Here is a 21,865-nt window from a genome sequence, read left to right as displayed (position 1 = left end):
GTGTGGAATAACAGTGTTTCTCAGTCAGTGTAATAGGTGTGGAATGTCAGTGTAATAGGTGTGAATAACAGTGTTTCTCGGTCAGTGTAATAGGTGTGAATAACAGTGTTTCTCAGTCAGTGTAATAGGTGTGGAATAACAGTGTTTCTCAGTCAGTGTAATAGGTGTGGAATAACAGTGTTTCTCAGTCAGTGTAATAGGTGTGTAATAACAGTGTTTCTCAGTCAGTGTAATAGGTGTGTAATAACTTTGTTTCTCAGTCAGTGTAATAGGTGTGGAAAGTCAGTGTAATAGGTGTGGAATAACAGTGTTTCTCAGTCAGTGTAATAGGTGTGGAATGTCAGTGTAATAGGTGTGAATAACAGTGTTTCTCGGTCAGTGTAATAGGTGTGAATAACAGTGTTTCTCGGTCAGTGTAATAGGTGTGGTATAACAGTTTCTCAGTCAGTGTAATAGGTGTGGATTAACAGTGTTTCTAAGTCAGTGTAATAGGTGTGAATAACAGTGTTTCTAAGTCAGTGTAATAGGTGTGGATTAACAGTGTTTCTAAGTCAGTGTAATAGGTGTGAATAAAAGTGTTTCTAAGTCAGTGTAATAGGTGTGAATAACAGTGTTTCTAAGTCAGTGTAATAGGTGTGAATAACAGTGTTTCTCAGGGACTGACTTTCTCCGTCTTTCCCTGATGCCTGTCATCACTCGTCCAAACGTTTAAAAAATGTCAGCCCATTTCTAAGAGGATGATAGACAGGGAAGAGCCTACCCGTGTCATGCTTTCGTCCACTTAATGCTGCTAGCTGAACTGTTGTGTTCCTGTTTAAAGCCCAGGTAGCGTTGTCTCTCCTCCCTCCTCATGTCTGAGGAGATATTGTTAGGACTTAGCCGTGAAGGAAATAACATGAAGGGTTTTCTGAATGTTGTGTTGTTCCCTGTGTTGCTGCTATCATACACCCACCACCATCTGGACTCCACAGAGATATGGAGTCTGAGCTATTGCTTTGATCGGCATTGTCAGAAGAGGCTAGAAATGCAACCTTTTAGCACAATTTGGAAATACTGGCCCGAAGAGGAACTTTTTTACAAGATGTGTAATGCCAGAAAATTATATTGTAAGACATTTTTAATGAAGTAAAACCAGTAACTAGTTTCAGTGACAAGTTAGACCTTGCTATATCTGTATCTGGAAGATGTCTGGTTTAGGTGGTGAAGTTGATCTTCTGGAACATTCTTCTCACGCTGTTCTCTCTTGACAGGCATTGGCTGTTGGCTGTTACAGGGTCATGGTGGGGATGGGAATGCTGGACTGGTGTGTGTGTGTGTGTGTAAAAACAAGGTTATTTACACCATCTCATGGGCACACATCTGTCTGGCTCTGTGTCTCGCTATGATGACAGCAGATGTTTGACTCTCAAGACATGCAGGATAGCTGATGGTGCTCTACGCTACGATGGGATCTTGGAGGCGTTGTCCCAACTCCCCCTGTTTCTCCTGATCATTCTGCCCCTGCTGCTGGTCATTGATTGTTCACGGAGACAAAATGTTGGTATTCATCTCCTCTTGCACTGTAAACAGCAGCTGGGCAAACTTAGAGGGGATATCTTGTCTCGAGGCTTCACCATGTGGACTCACCTGTCCTTTGATACCCCACAGAATGTGTGCCTGTCCCTTTTTGTCTGTACCTCCTTTTACATTCTAGCAAGGCAAACGTTTGTCATTGTGAAAAGCCTAATTCAAAAGTAAACATTGGGATTCCAACAATGGGTGGAATGTGTTTTTCCCCCCCCCCTCACCACTTTGTCTGGGTGTGTAGCTCCTTTACACTGACAAGGTTGGGTTGGGGGCAGGAAAACTGCAGAGCAGGTCGCAGGGTCTCAAATTATCTGTAGGGAATGATAACCACAAAACAGTGGACTTGTCCCAACTCTTAAGAGGGACACAAAGGTCACACTAGTTTAGATTTTTTTTCCTGTTCTGGAAAAATCGAAAATATTTGGCTAGGACTGGCACGGTAATGGTGTAATCGTGTAACCGATGATTATGGATGAAAATAAAATAAAATAACCTGCTTAATAAATAGATACATAATAAATAAACAAATCATGCATATGATGATACAATTATAATAAAACACATGTTTTATACTGTATATACAGTACCAGTCAAAAGTTGACACACCTACTCATTCAAGAGTTTTTATTTTATTTTTTACTATTTTCTACATTGTAGAATAATAGTGAAGACATTAAAACTATGATATAACACATATGGAATTATGTAGTAACCAAAGAAGCTTTGCACACTCTTGGCATTCTCTCAACCAGCTTCATGAGGAATTGCTTTTCCAACGGTCTTGAAGGAGTTCCCAGAGATGCTGAGAACTTGTTGGCTGCTTTTCCTTCCCTCTGCAGTCCAACTCATCCCAAACCATCTCAATTAGGTTGAGTGATTGTGGAGGCCAGGTAATTTGATGCAGCACCATCACTCTCCTTCTTGGTCAAATAGCCCTTACACAGCCTGGAGGTGTGATTTGGGTCATTGTCCTGTTGGAAAAAAAAATGATAGTCCCATTATGCACAAACGAGTTGGGATGGCGTATCGCTGCTGAATGCTGTGGTAGTCATGCTGGTTAAGTGTGCCTTGAATTCTAAATAAATCACTGACAGTGTCACCAGCAATGCACCCCCACACCATCACACCTCCTCCTCCATGCTTCACGGTGGGAACCACAAATGCGCATATAATGCGTTCACCTACTCTGTGTCTCACAAAGACACAGCGATTGGAAAGTTTTTACTCATCAAACCAAAGGACAGATTTCCACCGGTATAATGCCCATTGCTCGTGTTTCTTGGCCCAAGCAAGTCTCTTCTTATTATTGGTGTCCTTTAGTAGTGGTTACTTTGCAGCAATTCGACCATGAAGGCCTGATTCACGCAAGACGCTGGGTCTTCCTTTCCTGTGGCGGTCCTCATGAGAGCCAGTTTCATCATGGCGCTTGATGGTGTTTGCGGCTGCACTTTAAGAAACTTTCAAAGTTCTTGAAATTTTCCGTGTTGACTGACCTTCATGTCTTAACGTAATGATGGACTGTTGTTTCTCTTTTGCTTATTTGAGCTGTTCTTGCCATAATATGGACTTGGTCTTTTACCAAATAGGACTATCTTCTGTATACCACCCCTACCTTGTCACACACAACTGATTGGCTCAAATGCATTAAGAAGGAAAGACATTCCACAAATTAACAAGGCACACCTGTTAATTGAAATACATTCCAGGTGACTACCTCATGAAGCTGGTTGAGAGAATGATAAGAGAGTGCAAAGCTGTCATCAAAATATATTTTGGTTACATCATAATTCCATGTGTTTTTTCATAGTTTTGATGTCTTCACTATTATTCTACAATGTAGAAAATAGACAAAATAAAGATCAACCCTTGAATGAGTCGTTGTGTCCAAACTTTTGACTGGTAATGTATATTTATTTATCATATTCAAGTCAGCAAACTTTACCCAAAAGCAGCAAAGTAAAAGTATGCCTAGTATACATCTAACAACCGATATAAGGAGAGACGAGAGGAGGCAAAACTATGAAGTTTTAGAATTCTTTGTGGAATGAACAGCTGACTGAAGACGGGACTACTAGGAATTCAAAAAGATGAAGCATGTGTTTGAGTCCGTTTCCACGGTAACAAGGACTCTTTACAACTTGATGAAACTTTGTTGCTCCTTGTTTCAGCAAGGTGTTGTAGCAAACAATCTTTGGTTGCCTAGGTAACTGCCCCCCCCCACCAACCCTTTCCTACAACAGCAGCACATGCAGTCAGAAAATGTTGCTATCAGAACGATAATAACAAATAACCGTCATCCAAAATCCTATGACCTTCACAGCCCTATGTTTGACTGTTAGTGAAAATGTGATAACTGACACAGCATTGTTTCATGAGGAACATATCAGTTGATGAAGTTTGCCAAAAAAAAGGCTTTTGTTTGCCAAAAATGGCAATGTATCGCCCATCCAGAAAGAGAGAATAAGTGAGAGAGGGAGAGAGTGAAAGAGTGAGATATAGGGAGAGAGAGAGACAGACAGACAGACAGACAGACAGGGAGAGAACCCCATCGGACCCCATCCATCCCAAGGGAGTGGGACCGGGAAGCAGGAGATGATCACACCAACGGTTGGCTGGTTGGCTCCAGTGAAAAGAATTGGTGCAGTCAGCGGTTTCCTTTTGAAAAAGGCCCGGGGATTGTTGTTGTAGGGTGTTCAGTCAGGGGAGAGAGGATTTGGGGGAGAGATAAAGTTATTTATTAGCCAGAGTCATTTAAACGGGAAACTCTGCCATGATGAGGGCGGATGAGAATGGGAACTGGCATGCCATGCTGACTGGAAATGCCAAGGGTGGCATGCTGCCAGGGAAGTAGGCAAACCTATAGCTCAGGTTTTGGACTGGTGGGGATGGTACTGACCCAGGGAGAGAGATTAGGGCTCTTTTTTTAGCTCATATTTTTAAACTGAGCGAGTAGTCTGGAGACCTTGGGCAGTATCATTAAGACATTATAAAGATGATCAGGTATCAGATTATGTGTTTAGATGTTTCATGTCTTCAGTTAGATTTGTATGGGTTCTATGGGTCAGTAATGTCCTTCCACAGAGATAGACTCAGGGTGGCTGGTAGCCTAATGGTTAGAGCGTTGGGCCAGTAAGTGAAAGTTTGCTGGATCAAATCCCTGAGCTGACGAGGTAAACATCTGCTGTTCTGCCCTTGAGCAAGGCAGTTAACCCACTGTTCTCTGGGGGCCGAAGACGTGGCTGTTGATGAAGGTTCAATGCGGAAGACACATTTCAGTTGAAAGCATTCAGCATTCATTCCCCCTTTCCCTCCCCCACTATTGAACTATTATCAAATTCTTATACCTTTCCCCTCTTCTCCAATTGCATTTAACAATCTCTTCACAACTTGACTAAATCAAGGAACACCTTTTGATCACCCCCCTTTCAGTGATTTCTACTCCATTGTGAGGATGTTTTGACTAGCCCAAGAGGTGACAATCTTTCCATGACAAAGTGCTTTCTGATCCTCTGTTGAGGGCCCACTATAAAGCTCTCCTGCCTGCCTGTCCTGGGTCGGATGGAGTTTAAAACATATTTGAACCGATTTGTGTCATCTAACTATTCTGATATCAACCTCAACTAGCCACTGGTTTCAAGACACAGTCACCTCCAAAATGATTAGCAAACTTAATGAGTATAAAAAATACTGTATAACATAAATAATACACATGAGCAAAATTTAAAGAATTATATTATTTCATACTAATAAAATTGTTCAGAGAATAAGATTTTGCTTAACCAATTGTGAGCACTCGAAGGGTGGGAAAGGCCCACTTTGGCCCCACCTGGTGGCCAAATGACTCGTTACAAGGTGCGGCAGCTCTCCACAGAGGCTTAATAGACTGCAGCTGCACACCTTGCTGCAATTAGGGCTGCAGCACCACATAGGCAATGCAAGGGCATTCACATGGTAGAGAGGTGTGAGGAGGATACACTGAAGCTCTTTCGCAATTGTTGCACCAGCCAGAAGAATTGAACCCCAATATGATTATGGTTTGAATCACTCTATACCCTGGGGTAAAGTATGGTCTTCCCCAGTATTTAAGTTTACTTTAGTTATTGAATTAAATGGCCAGTGTTTGTTTTGTGGCATTTGCCATGTTTGAGTGAGAACTTTATTTTGGGACATGAAGATTCCCAAAGCTACATGTTAAGCCTTTTGAGTTAATAAATCTCCATTTGAGAACTGCATTTCCTTGGCTGACTCTTTGTTTTGCACTACAGTGCACGTGCCACACCTCTACCTACAGAGTAATAAAAAAAAGATAGGTGTCAAAATGATTGACACCCCTGTTTATATACTTTGTGCATCCTCCCCTTATGAGGATAATGGCACTCAGGCTTTTTCTACAATGTTTCATGAGATTGGACAACACCTTTTGGAGGGATCATTAGACCATTCCTCCATATAGAATCTATCCAGATCCTTGATGTCATTCAGTCTGCTTATGGACAGCCCTTGTCAATTAAAATCAACAGGGTTCAAGTCTGGAGACTGATGGCAATTGCAAAATGTTGTTTTTTGTGGTCACTTAACCATTTCTGTGTGCTTGGGGTCAGTGTCTTGCTGGAAGATCCACTTGTGGGCAAGTTTAAGCCTCCTAGCAGAGGCAACCAGTTTTTTTGGCAAAAAAACGTCCTGGGACTTGGTAGAGTTCATTCTACCATTGATCTTAACCTCTTGAGACTAGGGGGCAGTGTTTGGATGAATAACGTACCCAAATGAAACTGCCTATTTCTCAGGCCCAGAAGCTAGAATATGCATATAATTGGCAGACTAGGATAAAAAACACTAAAGTTTCCAAAACTATCAAAATATTGTCTGTGAGTATAACAGAACTTATATTGCAGGCGAAAACCTGAGGAAAATCCAATCAGGAAGTGCTGTTTTTCTGAAACCTGTCTGTTCCATGCCTACCCTCCATTTAAAGGGATATCAACCAGATTCCTTTCCCTATGGCTTCCACATGGTGTGAACAGTCTTTAGACATAGTTTCAGGCTTTTATTCTGAAAAATGAGCAAGAATGATCACATCGTGTCAATGGATAGCTGTGTGTCCCCAGAGTTTTGCATGTATTTTTATTTTACCTTTATTTAACTAGGCAATATACTAGTCAATATGACCAGTGGTAAGCAAAACCGCCTGATAACATCAAAGATCCACCACTATATTTTACAGTAGGAATGAGGTTATTTTCTGCATTTGTATAATCCTTTCAATGCTGAACCCACCACTGGTGTGTGTGTGTGTGTGTGTGTGTGTGTGTGTGTGTGTGTGTGTGTGTGTGTGTGTGTGTGTGTGTGTGTGTGTGTGTGTGTGTGTGTGTGTGTGTGTGTGTGTGTGTGTGTGTGTGTGTGGCCAAATAGCTCTATTTTAGTCTCATCTGACCATAGCACTCGGTTCCAATCAAAGTGCCAATGCAGTTTAGCAAACACCAGGCGTTTACATTTGTTTGCTCTCATAGGCTTTTTTAAATGGCAGCCCTTCCAAAAAGCCTATTGGCATGGAGGTGGCATTTTAATTGTAGATATGGAGACTGTGACCCCCAAGATGTGAACAAGTTCTGCCAACTGTGGCCCTTGGACTCACTTTGTATTGGGGACAAAATACACTTTTGCCAGTCATGTTTACCACTATTCCAGTGGTTTTAAACATGTTAATAGTGGTGATATTTTTGTTGTACCAATTGCCTGGTTTATGAAAGTAAACCACCATTTGTCTTTCATTTGAGTCTTTTGCCTTTCCCCATGGTGATGAATGAAAGGGATTGTACATGCTTGTTTCTTCATTTTTATATTCCAGTGAAACAGGAAGCCATGGAAGGCCACTAGTTAATTCCAATAGTTAATTCAACTTTTTTTAAAGTAGAATGTTAATTGAGATTTTAATTTGGCTAGATTTTATTTATTGCAGTCTTTCGGATGCCAATTTTTAAATGAATATAATTAGCGATTTATTTGGGCATAAATTATTCTGTATTTCTATTATGTTATACGGTCTTTTTTGCTCATCAGTTTTTAATATATCTGAGCGTGACAATGGGTGCCCCCCTGTGTGTGCCCCACTGTCGACCATGATTAGTACAAGTTTAGACAGCTGGCTAGACGAACTTACCAATCTAAAAAACAACAAACAAATTGCTGACATGGGCTAACAAGAGCTGATGCACAACCACATTTCCAAATTGCACCACTATTCTAATTCGCTACAGTTATTTTGGGGGGAAGGGTTGAGCCATGGGTCTACAGAACTGCCAGTTACCCATCCCTGACCTAGATAATGAATGTTAAAGCTCCCAGCCTGTGTGAAGCTCCCAGCCTCACACCATCTCAGGTTTTGTTTTTCCTTCCACTCCCAGGCCCTGTATAATGGTCCTGCTGGGTGTAACCTAACTAACCTGGGCTTACATCCCAAATAGCACCCTATTCCCTATATAGTGCTACTTTTGACCATAGTCCTATGAGTTATAGTGCACCAAATAGGCAACCTGGGGTGCGTCCCAAATGGCACCCTATCTGGAGACATGAGACTTCAACCCCTATAAATCTCTTAAGTAGTGTTGTGTGTGTGTTTTCTGTCTGCAGGTGGCTCAGAGCTCCAAGGTGTGGGGAGAAGTGCCGCTGCCCGAGGACCTGGATTCATCAAGGACTGTTGTCCAAAGATCTCAGCGCTTCCTGGACGATGACGAGGACTTCGCTGCCGATGAAGCATCAGGAGGTGGGGTCTAGGGTCAACACAGCTGGATCGGAAACCAGCTTTCTTTTCATAGACACACTTTTATTTATGATATTTTAAGATCATGATTATAATACTATACTGTACAGAACTTGATACTACCCCTGAACTGTTCCTTACGAAACTGCAAACAATGTTAACAGTGGTGAATCCATGGTGAACCTAACTGTTTACTGTAACTATTATCTCCACCATAATCCCCTGGGTGCACAGGGGTCTGTAATACCTACATGCTTCAAGCAGACCACCACAGTCTCTATGCCCACGAAGACCAAGGTAACCTGTCTAAATAACTATCGCCCAGTAGCACTCACATCTTTAGTCATGCAATGCTTTGAAAGGCTGGTCATGGATCACATCGACACCATCAGCCCAGACACCCTGGACCAGCTCCCGTTGGCATACCGCCCCAACAGATCCACAGATGATGCAATCTCTATTTCCCTCTCCCACCTGGACTAGTGGAACACCTGCGTAAGACTGCTGTTCATTGACTATAGCTTGGCGTTTAACACTATAGTGCCCTCCAAGCTCATCACTGCGCTCAGTACCTTGGGACTGAACACCTCCCTCTGCAACTTGGATCCCGGACATCCGGACAGGGCGCCCCCAGGTGGTGAGGGTAGGAAACAACACATCCGCCACACAGACCCTCAACATGGGCCCCTCGGGTGCATGCTTAGACCCCTCCTGTACTCCCTATTCACCCACGATGGCCACGCATGACTCCAACACCATAATTAAGTTTGCTGATGACGAAACAGCCTATATGGAGGGGTTCAGTGACCTGTAAGTGTCATGCCAGGACAAAAACCACTCCCTCAACGTCAGCAACACAAAAGGAGGGCCGAGCACGCACTCATCCACATCGACTGGGCTGTAGTGGAGCTGGTCGAGAGCTTCAAGTTCCTCTGTGTCCATGTCACTAAGGAATTATCATTGCCCACACACACCAACACCTCTTTCCCCTCAGAAGGCTGAAAAGAACTGCAATGGGCCCTCGGATACTCAAAAAGTTATACAGCTGCACCACTGAGAGCATCTTGACTGGCTTCATCACCGCTTGGTATGGCAACTGCTTGGTATCCGATCGCAAGGCGCTACAAAGGGTAGTGCGTATGGCCCAGTACATCACTGGCACTGAGCCCCCTGCCATCCAGGACCTCTAGACCAGGCGCTATCAGAGGGAAGGCCCTAAAAATTGTAAAGACACCAGCCACCCAAGTCATACACTGTTCTCTCTGCTACAGCACGGCAAGCGGTACCGATGCAACAAGTCTGGAACCAGCAGGACCCTGAACAGCTTCTAACCCCAAGCCTTAAGACTGTAAATAATTTGTTAAATTGTTAACCATCAGCTACCTGGACTATCTGCATGGACCCTTTTTGCACTAACTCTTGACTCATCACAACTGCTACTGTTTATTATCTATCTTCTTACACAGTCACTTTATCCCTGCCTATATGTACATACAAATATGTACATCAATTACCTTGTACCCCTGCATATCAGCTCGGTACTGGTACCCCGTGTATACAGCCAAGTTATCGTTACTCATTGTGTATTTATTCCTTGTGTTATTATTGTTCTATTTTTTTTTCTCTCTGCATTGTTGGGAAGGGCCCGTAACTAAGTATTTTAATTGTCAGTCTACGCCGGTTGTTTAACCAAGCATGTGACAAATACAATTTGATTTGATTTGACCCTGCACTTCAGACGTATACATGTATGTTCTACCTGTTGAGTAAATGAATGAGTCCTCCCTAGTCCTCCCTGGGCCTTGAGCTATGCTAGCATTCTGACCACACCTCTTTTATCTTCCCCGTAGATCTGCCCAGTGGAGAGGAGGACGGAAGCACGCCAGAACCCACAGTGGTGACTGAGATCAGCACAAGTAAGAACCCTGAGCCCTCAGCCCTGAGCATAACACTCCCTGCACTCTTGGAAGAAAAAAACACATGGTGGGCTAAACATAGATTCTAATAAACAAACACACATCCCCCACCAGGGTTGCCTCATTTAAATGGCCACCTGTCCCATAGATGTGTACAAAACATTAAGATCACCTGCTCTTTCCATGACATAGACTGACCAGGTGAATCCAGGTGAAAGCTATGATCCCTTATTGATGTCACTTATTACACCCACTTCAATCAGTATAGATGAAGAAGACGAGACCGGTTAAAGAATGATTTTTAAGCTTTGAGACAATTGAGACATGGATTGTGTATGTGTGCCATTCAGAGGGTGAATGGGCAAGTCAAAACATTTGCCTTTGAACTAGGTATGGTAGTAGGTGCCAGGCTCACCGGTTTGTGTCAAGAACTGCAATGCCGCTGTTCTTTTGTTCCGCTAAGTTTCGCGTGTGTATCAAGAATGGTCCACAACGCAAAGGATATGCAGCCAACTTGACAACTGTGGGAAGCATTGGAGTCAAAATGGGAATGCTTTTGACACCTTTCAGAGTCTATTCCTGGACAAATTGAGGCTGTTCTGAGGGCAAAGGGGGGGAGGGCCTAGGGCTTTTACAGAAATTGTATTACTGCCACACTGGCAGTCACGAGTCATGATGGCAGTCAAATTCCACGTGACCGTTTAGTCATGGTAATTAGGCTTCTCCTAGCTCTGATGCTGCTGATGGTCGTTAGTAGCCTACCAAACTTGCTAACTGCCTGGATCTCAGCACTCTATTCTCCCTCAAATCATGCAAATGTAATCGAAAAATCTAATCAAACACTTCATGAGAGCTCATTTTGCACAACATTTCTATAGGCTATGCAATTGCGTGAGAAAACATTCATGGCCTCTTATTAACAATAAGGGGCTCCATCAGCTTTCTATAGGCTAGGCTTACTAAACTCAGCAAAAAAAGAAACCTCCTCTCACTGTCAACTGCGTTTATTTTCAGCAAACTTAACATCTGTAAATACTTGTATGAACATAAGGTTCAACAACTGATACATAAACTGAACAAGTTCCACAGACATGTGACTCACAGAAATTGAATAATATGTCCCTGAACAAAGGGGGGGTCAAAATCAAAAGTAACAGTCAGTATCTGGTGTGGCCACCAGCTGCATTAACCTGTTACTCCTACCCCCTACTTTTTCGAACATTCTGTTAATAATCGCGCAACATTTCAGCACCCTGCTAATCATGCCAGGAATATAGTATATGCATATGATTAGTATGTGTGGATAGAAAACACTCAGACGTTTATAAAAACTGGTTAAATCACGGCTGTGACTATAACAGAACGTGCGTTTCATCGAAAAGTGCAGGAAAATCTGATCACTGAAAATTGAAAAATATATCCATGCGCCACTTCAACCGATTGATAAAGGTGAACCACATTAAATGGGGCCGAGGTTGCAATACCTACAGCTTCCACACGATGTCAACAGTCTTGTCATTTGCCTAGGCTTTGTTTCTTGGTCAAACGAACAAGAGACAGCCCATTTCTTCAGGTCTCCGACCGGATATTTTGGTTGAGATTTACCCGGACATTATTTCCAGACGTACAGCTATAGAATATACATCGCCTCGTGATCAATTTGATCGCTTATTAACGTTTACTAATACCTAAAGTTGCATTACAAAAGTATTTCGAAGTGTTTTGTGAAAGTTTATCGTCGACTTTTTTAATTTAAAAAAATGATGTTACGTTATAAAACGCTATTTTTTTTGTTGATCACACAGTCTTCATAGATCGATATCTAGGCTATATATGGACTGATTTAATCGGAAAAAAATACCCAATAGTGATTATGGGACATCTAGGAGTGACAACAAAGAAGATGGTCAAAGGTAATGAATGTTTTATATTTTATTTGTGCGTTTTGTGTAGCGTCGACTATGCTAATTATTTTGTTTACGTCCCCTGCTGGTCTTTTGGGGTGTTACATGCTATCAGATAATAGCTTCTCATGCTTTCGCCGAAAAGCATTAAAAAAAAAGACTTTTGTTGCCTGGATTCACAACGAGTGTAGCTTTAATTCAATACCCTGCATGTGTATTTTAATGAACGTTTGAGTTTTAACGAGTGCTATTAGCATTTAGCGTAGGGCATTTGCATTTCCAGATGTCTAGATGGGACGCCTGCGTGTCAGGTAGGAGCAAGAGGTTAAGTACTGCAGTGCATCTACTCCTCGTGGACTGCACCAGATTTGCCATTCCTTGCAGTGAGATGTTACCCCACTTTTCCACCAAGGCACCTGCAAGTTACCGGACATTTCTGGGGGGAATGGCCCTAGTCCTCACCCTCCGATCCAACAGGTCCCAGACGTGCTCAATGGGTTTGAGATACGGGCTCCTCGCTGGCCATGGCAGAACACGAGCAGTATGGCTGGTAGCATTGTCATGCTACAGGGTCAAGTCAAGATGAGCCTGCAGGAAGGGTATCACGAGGAAGATGTCTTCCCTGTAACGCACAGCGTTGAGTTTGCCTGCAATGACAACAAGCTCAGTCCGATGATGCTGTGACACACCGCCCCAGCCTCAGATGGACCCTCCACCTCCAAATCTATCCCACTCCAGAATACAGGCCTTGTTGTAACGCTCATTCCTTCGACAATGAACACGAATCCGACCATCACCCTGGTGAGACAAAACTGTGACTCGTCAGTGAAGAGCACTTTTTGCCAGTCCTGTCTGTCTGGTCCAGCGATGGTGGGTTTGTGCCCATAGGTGACGTTGTTGCCGGTAATGTCTGGTGATGACCTGCTTTACAACAGGCCTACAAGCCTTCAGTCCAGCCTCTCTCAGCCTATTGCGGACAGTCTGAGCACTGATGGAGGGATTGTGCGTTCCTGGTGTAACTCGGGCATTTGTTGTTGCCTTGCTGTACCTGTCCCGCAGGTGTGATGTACCGATCCCATGCAGGTGTTATTACACGTGGTCGGCCACTGCGAGGACGATCAGCTGTCCGCCTTTTCTCCCTGTAGCACTGTCTTAGGCGTCTCACAATACGGACATTGCAATTTATTCCCATGGCCACATCTGCAGTCCTCATGCCTCCTTGCAGCATGCCTAAAGCACGTTCACGCAGATGAGCAGGGATCCTGGGCATCATTCTTTTGGTGTTTTTCAGAGTCAGTAGAAAGGCCTCTTTAGTGTCCTAAGACCTTAATTGCCTACTGTCTGTAAGCTGTTAGTGTCTTAACAACAGTTTTTTTGCTGAGTTTATATTTATTTCGCAACTTTCCAAATGTTAAGCACATTGCTTCTCTTTACAACAGGAGTAAAGCCTACCTGGCTGGCATGAAAATGAACCCAGATCATAGTCGCACACCTCATGTAGTCTAGGCCATAGGCCTATATGTTTTGATAACGTTTGTATCACTAAAATGGCCAAATAACTTCAAATGAAGCACATTATTCCACTTTAGGTGTAGAGCCTAACTGGCATACATACCCAGCATTAGAGTTTCAAGCTTGGGGAAGATCATTACCACCATAAAAATTACCTTTCATGACCGCCACAGCCCTACGATGACACACTCAAAATTAGGAAGGTATTCCTAATGTTTTTTTTATACTCGGTGTACATGATTATCTACAGTATCCACACAATGGTGGTCTTTTAGACGAAACTGATGATCTGTTAAACACCACCTCATTATCATTACATAGAGGGTCTTCCACAGCAAAATTGGCTGGCAGTGGAATTTCACTCCTTGCTTGTTGAAACGTTTCTGTGAGGGCCTTTTTTAGTCGATCTGTGGAAGAGATCACTCGTCTGTGGTGTCTTCCCCCATCTGTGATTGTGGGTTCCGCTGTGTGTGTGTGTGTGTGTGTGTGTGTGTGTGTGTGTGTGTGTGTGTGTGTGTGTGTGTGTGTGTGTGTGTGTGTGTGTGTGTGTGTGTGTGTGTGTGTGTGTGTGTGTGTGTGTGTGTGTGTGTGTGTGTGTGTGTGTGTGTGTGTGCGCTTGTTTGAATGCATCAAGGAGAAACTGTCTGTTAGTCTGTCTCTGAATGGTGTCCCCCTCACATCCGGCTGCGCCATCATTCACAGGGCTGAGTCTCTGGTCATAACACAGGGAGGCAGATTTTTGCCCGAGATGTAAACATTCACATCTCTTCCTTTCGTCCAATGGCTGAGGTGAAAACACAAGCACATGAAAGAGAAGATAAACAATACAGAGCTGAAGCAAACATCACCAACACCTTTGTTTTGCATTCCTCAATAGATACACACGGCGCAGCTTAATGTGACCATGCCCCTGAGTAGGGTACAGCCATAGGGTACTCCCATGTAATTAGCTTAACTTTGGCGGGATCCTAAGCAAACCGATGACACTTTTTCAGCAGCCTCACATGTCGTTATTAACATACTTGGATGTCACAACAACAAATGATAATAATAATAATATAATAATAATAATAATATAATATAATGATTTTCATGATACTTATTCTGCCCCTCAAAAATATGTTGCCCGACCTGCTTAACACTGGCAGTAAAGATAGTATAGCTGTCCCATTAAACTTACATCACTGTTTGTTTACCTCTAGCATGTTTTGCCAGTTAGCTGGCAATATCCAAATGCAGATGAATATTATAGCTGTTACTTGGATGGATACAGCTCACTAGTCCTTACTACAAGCTAACTAGCAAACTTGAATTCACCCTCTCATCTGACACATGTAGGAATAAATCACGTGTGAAAATGTTCACTTGAAAATAATATCGTTTGACGTGTGGTTTTCGGACACAAAGTTTTTATTTTTTATTTTTACATGTACATTTTTCAGATTTGAACAAATCCCATGTGAAAACCAAAACTGAACATGAGTCAAATGCGTGGTTTTCGGACACGCATCTGTTTCACATGACACGTGGTTTCCCAACATTTCACGTGATAGTCTAAGTTTCACCTGTGTGCTTTTGTATCTGGCGGGATTAAACCCTGGGTCTCCCAGGTCTCCTTGAGAACCCAATGTTTTGACCATTATGTTGATTGTTCAATTCAAAATAGGGCTGTCAAATGTAATAAAATAAAAAAATCTAGTTAATAGCAAGGATTTGCTGTGATTAATCACGTATTCGGAATTTGCTCAAATTGAGCAGTAATTTGAGATGTCAATATTCTTGTAATTCTTTTTATATAGAACATCTTAATTTTTGTCCAAATTAACAGTTAGCAAAATGAGGTGAATTGATAAAGCACACTTTCTTTAACCTCAATGTCATTGTCATTGTTGTTTTTAGCTGTATAGATGATGTATTTTCGATTTAAGGCTTTCCTACAATGTGATTAATCAACATAAAAAAATAAGCGCACTAAAATGACAAAAAGTTAACTGATTAAAACTCAAAATCATCTCTTTTTAGAAATGTGTTTGTTCACATTAATTTCAAAAGCAAACGCAGTGAGCTTAAATTTAACGTTTAGAGTTCACATGTTAACACTACTCTTTTTTATTTTTTTATATACATGTGAGGAGAATAACATGTGATCACCTTACATGGACTAGTAACTGGAAGGTTGCAAGTTCAAACCCCCGAGCTGACAAGGTACAAATCTGTCGTTCTGCCCCTGAACAGGCAGTTAACCCATTGTTCCTAGGCCGCCATTGAAAATAAAAATGTGTTCTTAACTGACTTGCCTAGTTAAATAAAGGTCAAATAAAATAAAATTGCAAGTTCACATGTGAAAAACAATCATGTGAAAATCACATTTGCAGTTTCACATGTAAGAACTCCAAATGTGTAAATCTCACTTTCACATATGAAAAACAATGACATTGGAAGAAGCGAAAAGAACAGAGAAGTGGCTTATTTTTATTATGTTTTCTGGTTTGTACGCATGGTTACGTTTTCAAAATCTATAGGTTACATGTTTAACTAAACTGTGACGAGTTTTCTGGTCATTTTTATGCATCATTTAATTGTTTTGACTGAGTGAAAAACAAGAGAGATTTTCAGGAGTGTAGACAGACTAAGTATAGCTAGTTCACTTTTATATGCAAGTCAATGAGAACAAGATGGCGTTTCGGATTGATTTGTTTAAATATCCGTTATAAATGTTTTTGGCTCTTAAATGTTTTTATTTTTACAAATGAGGGCTCATATTGAGTGTATTTACATGTGTACATTTGAACCTCGCATATTGATATGTATTTTAGAAGGTTCATTTTTATGACATTTGTATCTAATGGTCGCATGCTAATTGTTAACCGCTAGCTAGCTTAGTGATAGGCGATAGCTAGCCTTTCATTTCACCCTAGCTCGCTAGCTTCTGTTATTGTTAGATGTCCAATGTTTTTTGTTCAATTTAATCTAAAGGCCTAACAGGGATTTGAATGTATTCTAAAATGTGTGAATGCGTTTGCTTTTGGAAGGAATGTGAAGAGATACTGTTCTGCAAATAGATTATTTTTTGAAATAGGGCTGTCAGAGTTAACTCAAATTCACTTTTTGTCATTTTAGTGCACTGTAAAAAAAAATGTGATTAATCACATTGTCTGAAAGCACTGAAAACATCCAAAATACATAATCTATACAGCTAAAAACAACAATGCGATGTCAAAGGTTGACATTGAGGTTAAAGAAAAGTGTTTTATCAAAAAAATAGGAATGATGAAAGTTGTTTCTGTGAACTATCCTTTTAACACAGCCATTTCACAGTTTTCACATGTGAAATGGCTGTTTTTAAAATAAATTTAAAAAGTTGTAAGGGTTTCTTCACCGAAATGGCTCAGCACTGAGGCCTAGCGAGCTGGATGTGTCCAGGTAAGGAGTACAAAAGTCCTTCAACTGTACACCTCCTTTATTGAAGCATCCAGAGTTATCCATGACTAAGCAGGTGAATTACGGGTTGCTCACAGCATTAGCAGATCACACACGCAGTAGTAGATTTAAAGTCTCTAAGCCTCCAACCGTCAAAATGGAGCACATGAGTGGTTTGTTGACCCATTTGAGGATTATAGATGTGAACACACCAGACACCACTTGGGGCGTGTTTGTAGTTCTCGGCCAAATCCTGCTGGGAAGCTTGGATTAGTGGCCTCAGGGTCAAATCAGATTTGGCAGATATGCATTACACACTACACAAAAGTGTATTCAAATACAATAGGAAGTGGGAAAGTCTGAGAATATAATTGAGAATATATGGGATTTCTGGGGTTTTCCGCAAAATAATCGTCTGATAAACCATCCAGTCTTACTGTCCTACTGTATCGACATGCTTTTCCTACACTGGAGTCTTTTTTCTACTGCTATCACGAAGAACTTGCTACTTCTGGCAGAAAAATGTCTAATTTAACTTTCGCTCTTCAATTCAGTTAGTGTTACCATTTGGACTTTGGACTTGTTGTATCCAATTACTCAGACAGAATTTTCTGTTTCAGAATAGAAAACATGTCTTGTCTGGCAACGGTGAAGGCCGGGGAAACAGTGTGCTGTGCTCACCGTTCCATTTTTAGATTATTATATGACAGCAGTTGGGAAGGAACATTACTGGTTTCCTGAGTTGGATTTGTCTGGTCAACGCGTTGGTGCCGAGTCTCCCTGTCCAGCGGGTTGTCCTTGTGGCATGTAGGCCCTCGGCTCTCCTTCCTCCCCCGTTTACATAGTGTAGACTATAGAGTGATGGAAGTAGAGGTGCCACTTCTGCACCCATTATGATGCACATACTGTTGTGTTTGCTGTGTTGAAGATTTCCCCCTTTCCAAGTCACTCAGGGACCTAACATTTGAACCGGTTGATCTGGCATTTGAAGTTGTGTGAGAAACAAATCCAGAGTCTTTAACTGTTATTTTCAACCTCTTGTCTATTGTCTTTTGGTCCACTGAAGGTTCTGAAGTTCAGTTCAGCATGGTCCCTCCCAACCTCCTCTCTTGACCTCTGCAGCATATCTCGATACAGTTCTATGGGAGACATCCTCCAGCCTGTCTTTCATCTCTCGGTATTCCACTGGTTCACATGCACCCGCCTCCTTGCAGACATTCCTAGAGCAGCCAGAGAACATTGTTTAGAGCCATAGAAACAGGAGGTTAGTTAGAGAGTTCTTCCCAATGATAATTTTAAACCAGAGGCTTCAAACTTCACTATCTCCAGTCTGACTCGGTCTGACTCGGTCTGTCTTCCCTTGGTTTAAAGGCATTTTATCACGGAGCAAAGTGACAACACTTGTTTAAGATGGGTCAAAGGGCCTCCAGGAAGTTTGTTTTAACTTTGGGGTCATGGGAAGATTCTCACAATGCCCTCCCTGTATGTACACAATTAAACAATTAAACATTACATTACATTTCACCACACATTAAGTGTGTGCCCTTAGGCCACTACTCTACTACCACATACACTACATTACCAAAAGTGCTCATCAAACATCTCATTCCAGAATCATGGGCATTAATATGAAGTTGGTCCCACGTCTGCTGCTATAACAGCCTCCACTCTTCTGGGAAGGCTTACCACTAGATGTTGGAACATTGCTGCAGGAACTTACATTCATTCAGCCACAAGAGCATTAGTGAGGTTGTGCAATGATGTCTGGCGATTAGGCCTGGCTCGCAGTCAGCGTTCTAATTCATCCCAAAGGTATTAGATGGGGTTGAGGTCAGAGCTCTGTGCAGGCCAGTCAAGTTCTTCCACACCGATCTTGACAAACCATTTCTGTATGAACCTCGCTTCGTGCACGGGGCCATTGTCATGCTGAAACAGGAAAGGGCCTTCCCCAAACTGTTGCCACAAAGTTGGAAGCACAGAATCATCGACAATGTTGTTGTATGCTGTAGCATTAAGTTTTCCCTACACTAGAACTAACCACTAACCACACCATGAAACACATCCCCAGACCATTATTCCTCCTCCACCAAACCGTACAGTTGGCACTATGCATTGGACCAGGTAGCATTTTCATGGCAAAATCATCCACTACTAAGTTGTCAGACCCAAACGGCTTGTCGTTTTTGATAGACAACAATCATTTTTTCACCTCTTCCACACTCACTTCACAGAATTCCAAATTACAACGTTGTCTTTGAAAATGTGGTCAGTTAGATTCTGAACTTGTTGCTGGCAGGTCATGCCCAAGTTTGCTAATCTTGCCAATGAAGAAAATCATTAAAATAATTGACAATATCAGTGGGTTTTGTGATGAATAAGCCACCTGATTCAATGAATGATGGAGCTGAGTTAGCCTTTTTGCCAAAAATTCATTTAAGGTGGCCCGAAGCTTTTTACTATCATTATTCATCTCATTTATCTTTGTTTCATAGCACAGTGTGACGTGTGTAATGTGTGTGTCAGTCAGTGGCGTTGTTCTTCAGACTGCCTGGGCTCTCAGATAGTCACACCGACAGGGGGCAGAAGGACAAGCGGTGGCAGCTGCAGTTATGTTGGTGTGTTCTTTGTTGTGGTTCTGCTCAGGCCTTCTCGGAGGGGGGTCACTGGACACACTCAGACACACCTGCGTCACTGACGTGAACAGGGGGCAGAAAGCTGAGCAGAACTTGCTACAGGAGGAAGGAATGGTGTGTGATAGGAGGACTACTCACGGGAGGATAAGAAAAAAAACTGTAGTATTTTAGGACACTGTCTGATGGGGTTCAGCATTTCAATTTCATCCCTTAATCCTTGATTGTTTATTAGTTCACAGTGCCAATGCATTGTCTTTGATTATTATTGTGTCAGTGTGAATGGTTTTACTGAATGGTTCCCAAACTGTGGGACCCAAAGCATTGTTTTAATGTTCTTTTTTAACAAATTCTTACATTATCTTCAGGAGAATATTAGCCTGGAGTGTCGGTCACAATTAAATCTGTTTCCTTACGCTTTTCTTCAGATTCAAGCATAAATTATGGCGCAGCCCTTAATTGCTGCTCTTGACAACATAATTTGAGGCTCCTGATAATAATCTGTTATGAGTTCTAACTGGTGGCTGTGGCTCTGCCTGCACTCTTCTCTTCTTTCTCCTGAACAAACCCTCACATCTCTGTGCTGGCTTAGAACAAATAAAATAGGCCAGTCAAATTGAACATGGTAAATTCATACACACGAATAAGAATGATATCTTTCTAAATGTTTACCAAATGGAGAAAGTTTATTTTTCTCAAAATGAGTGATAGTTGCTAACGGTTATATTGGGCTTAATTTTAAGAGTTGAAAGCCAACTTTGGCATTATTATTATTCTATAATATATGGTTTCTAGTAGGCTACAGAATTAGAGGAGGGCTGTTTCTCTGAATCTCAGGCAGTAGGCTCAAGAAAGGCCATTTGTCTCCCCAGAGGCAGCTTGCCTATCTTCCAGACTCTGACAAGCAGTAGCAGGTCTCTAGGCATAAGCAAGATAAACACTTAGATTTTAGGAGGTCAGTCAGAGTCACAACTTACTTTGAGATAGGCTAGTACAATATACAATGTGAAACTTCTAAATTTGGTATCAGCAGTTTTCCTCTTATGTCAGTCACTGACACTCACTCAATTAGCCCGTGTCAGCTAAAATGTTCTAGATTGCTAGGTCTAGCCAGCTATCTAAACCTTGTAGTAATCATGGCCAAATTATTGATTGGGCATGCAGGGCCAAAACGTTAGCAACAGCCCTGATTAGCAGCAATCTATCCCCTGAGTAGCAGCAATCTATCCCCTGAGTAGCAGCAATCTTATCCCCTGAGAAGCAGCAATCTGTCCCCTGAGTAGCAGCAATCTATCCCCTGAGAAGCAGCAATCTGTCCCCTGAGAAGCAGCCACCTGTCCCCTGAGAAGCAGCAATCTGTTCCCTGAGAAGCAGCAATCTAGGCCATAATTCTGGGGGAAAGCACTAAACATGTTTATGCAACATAATAATCACCCTTAGAATCCTTCCCAAAACACATTAATCTGTATTTAAAATGAAGAATATCTACAATACAAATTGCCCCCCCCACCCTAGTCAAAAAAAGGACATTGCACAATAGTAAACTGGCTTATTTTCCTTCATTTTTCCCTTCTTGATTTCAATATGAACGAGGAACCAGGTACTGGTATTTGTATGTACTCTTTCTTAGTCAGAAAAAGGCTACATTTAAGAACTACATTTGAATAGTTACCATGCTGTATATTAGTGTAACAATAGTAGCAGATGTTCCGTCATGATGAAAGGGGGCATGGGAAGCAGCTCATCCACTCCAGCTCTGGGCCCTTGATGCTGCTACAGTCGGTTGTGCCAATAACAGTTCATGTTGCCTTGGAAAAGTGGACTTTTCCTCTCCTCTTTAGCAAACACTTCTTCAAGAGATTTAGTTTACACCGAGTTTACACAGTTTGTTACGGTTTCAGATACAATTCTCAATTTATTTGTAATAGTAGAAATAACAAATTACATCTGTCTAATTGACCTACATTACTGACAGGATGTCAGTGGGATATCAACTCATCTCTGTCCCGCAAACCTAATCCTGCATGTGTGCTCGTCAGGCCAGCAAGTCGATTTGGCTACTTGAGGGTAAACATTAAGATGTACTTTGGATATAAATATTACGGAACATCCCAATGAAAATATGTGAATAGATAATGGTGGTTCACTTATCGAGCTGAT

At 41.9% G+C, this 21,865-nt stretch overlaps 1 protein-coding gene across 1 annotated transcript in view; it reads left to right on the top strand.

The window, feature by feature from the left end:
* LOC124045995 (basement membrane-specific heparan sulfate proteoglycan core protein-like) overlaps positions 1-21,865 on the top strand; it is a 186,627-nt gene that overhangs the window by 55,968 nt on the left and 108,794 nt on the right. The window contains 2 exon segments of the mRNA XM_046365881.1: positions 8,194-8,326; positions 10,174-10,239. Coding sequence (XP_046221837.1) covers positions 8,194-8,326; positions 10,174-10,239 — 199 coding nt within the window.

The sequence above is a fragment of the Oncorhynchus gorbuscha genome, linkage group LG10 (assembly GCF_021184085.1).
Source record: "Oncorhynchus gorbuscha isolate QuinsamMale2020 ecotype Even-year linkage group LG10, OgorEven_v1.0, whole genome shotgun sequence".
Taxonomy (NCBI): Eukaryota; Metazoa; Chordata; class Actinopteri; order Salmoniformes; family Salmonidae; genus Oncorhynchus; species Oncorhynchus gorbuscha.
This window is presented reverse-complemented; position numbering and strand designations above follow the sequence as displayed.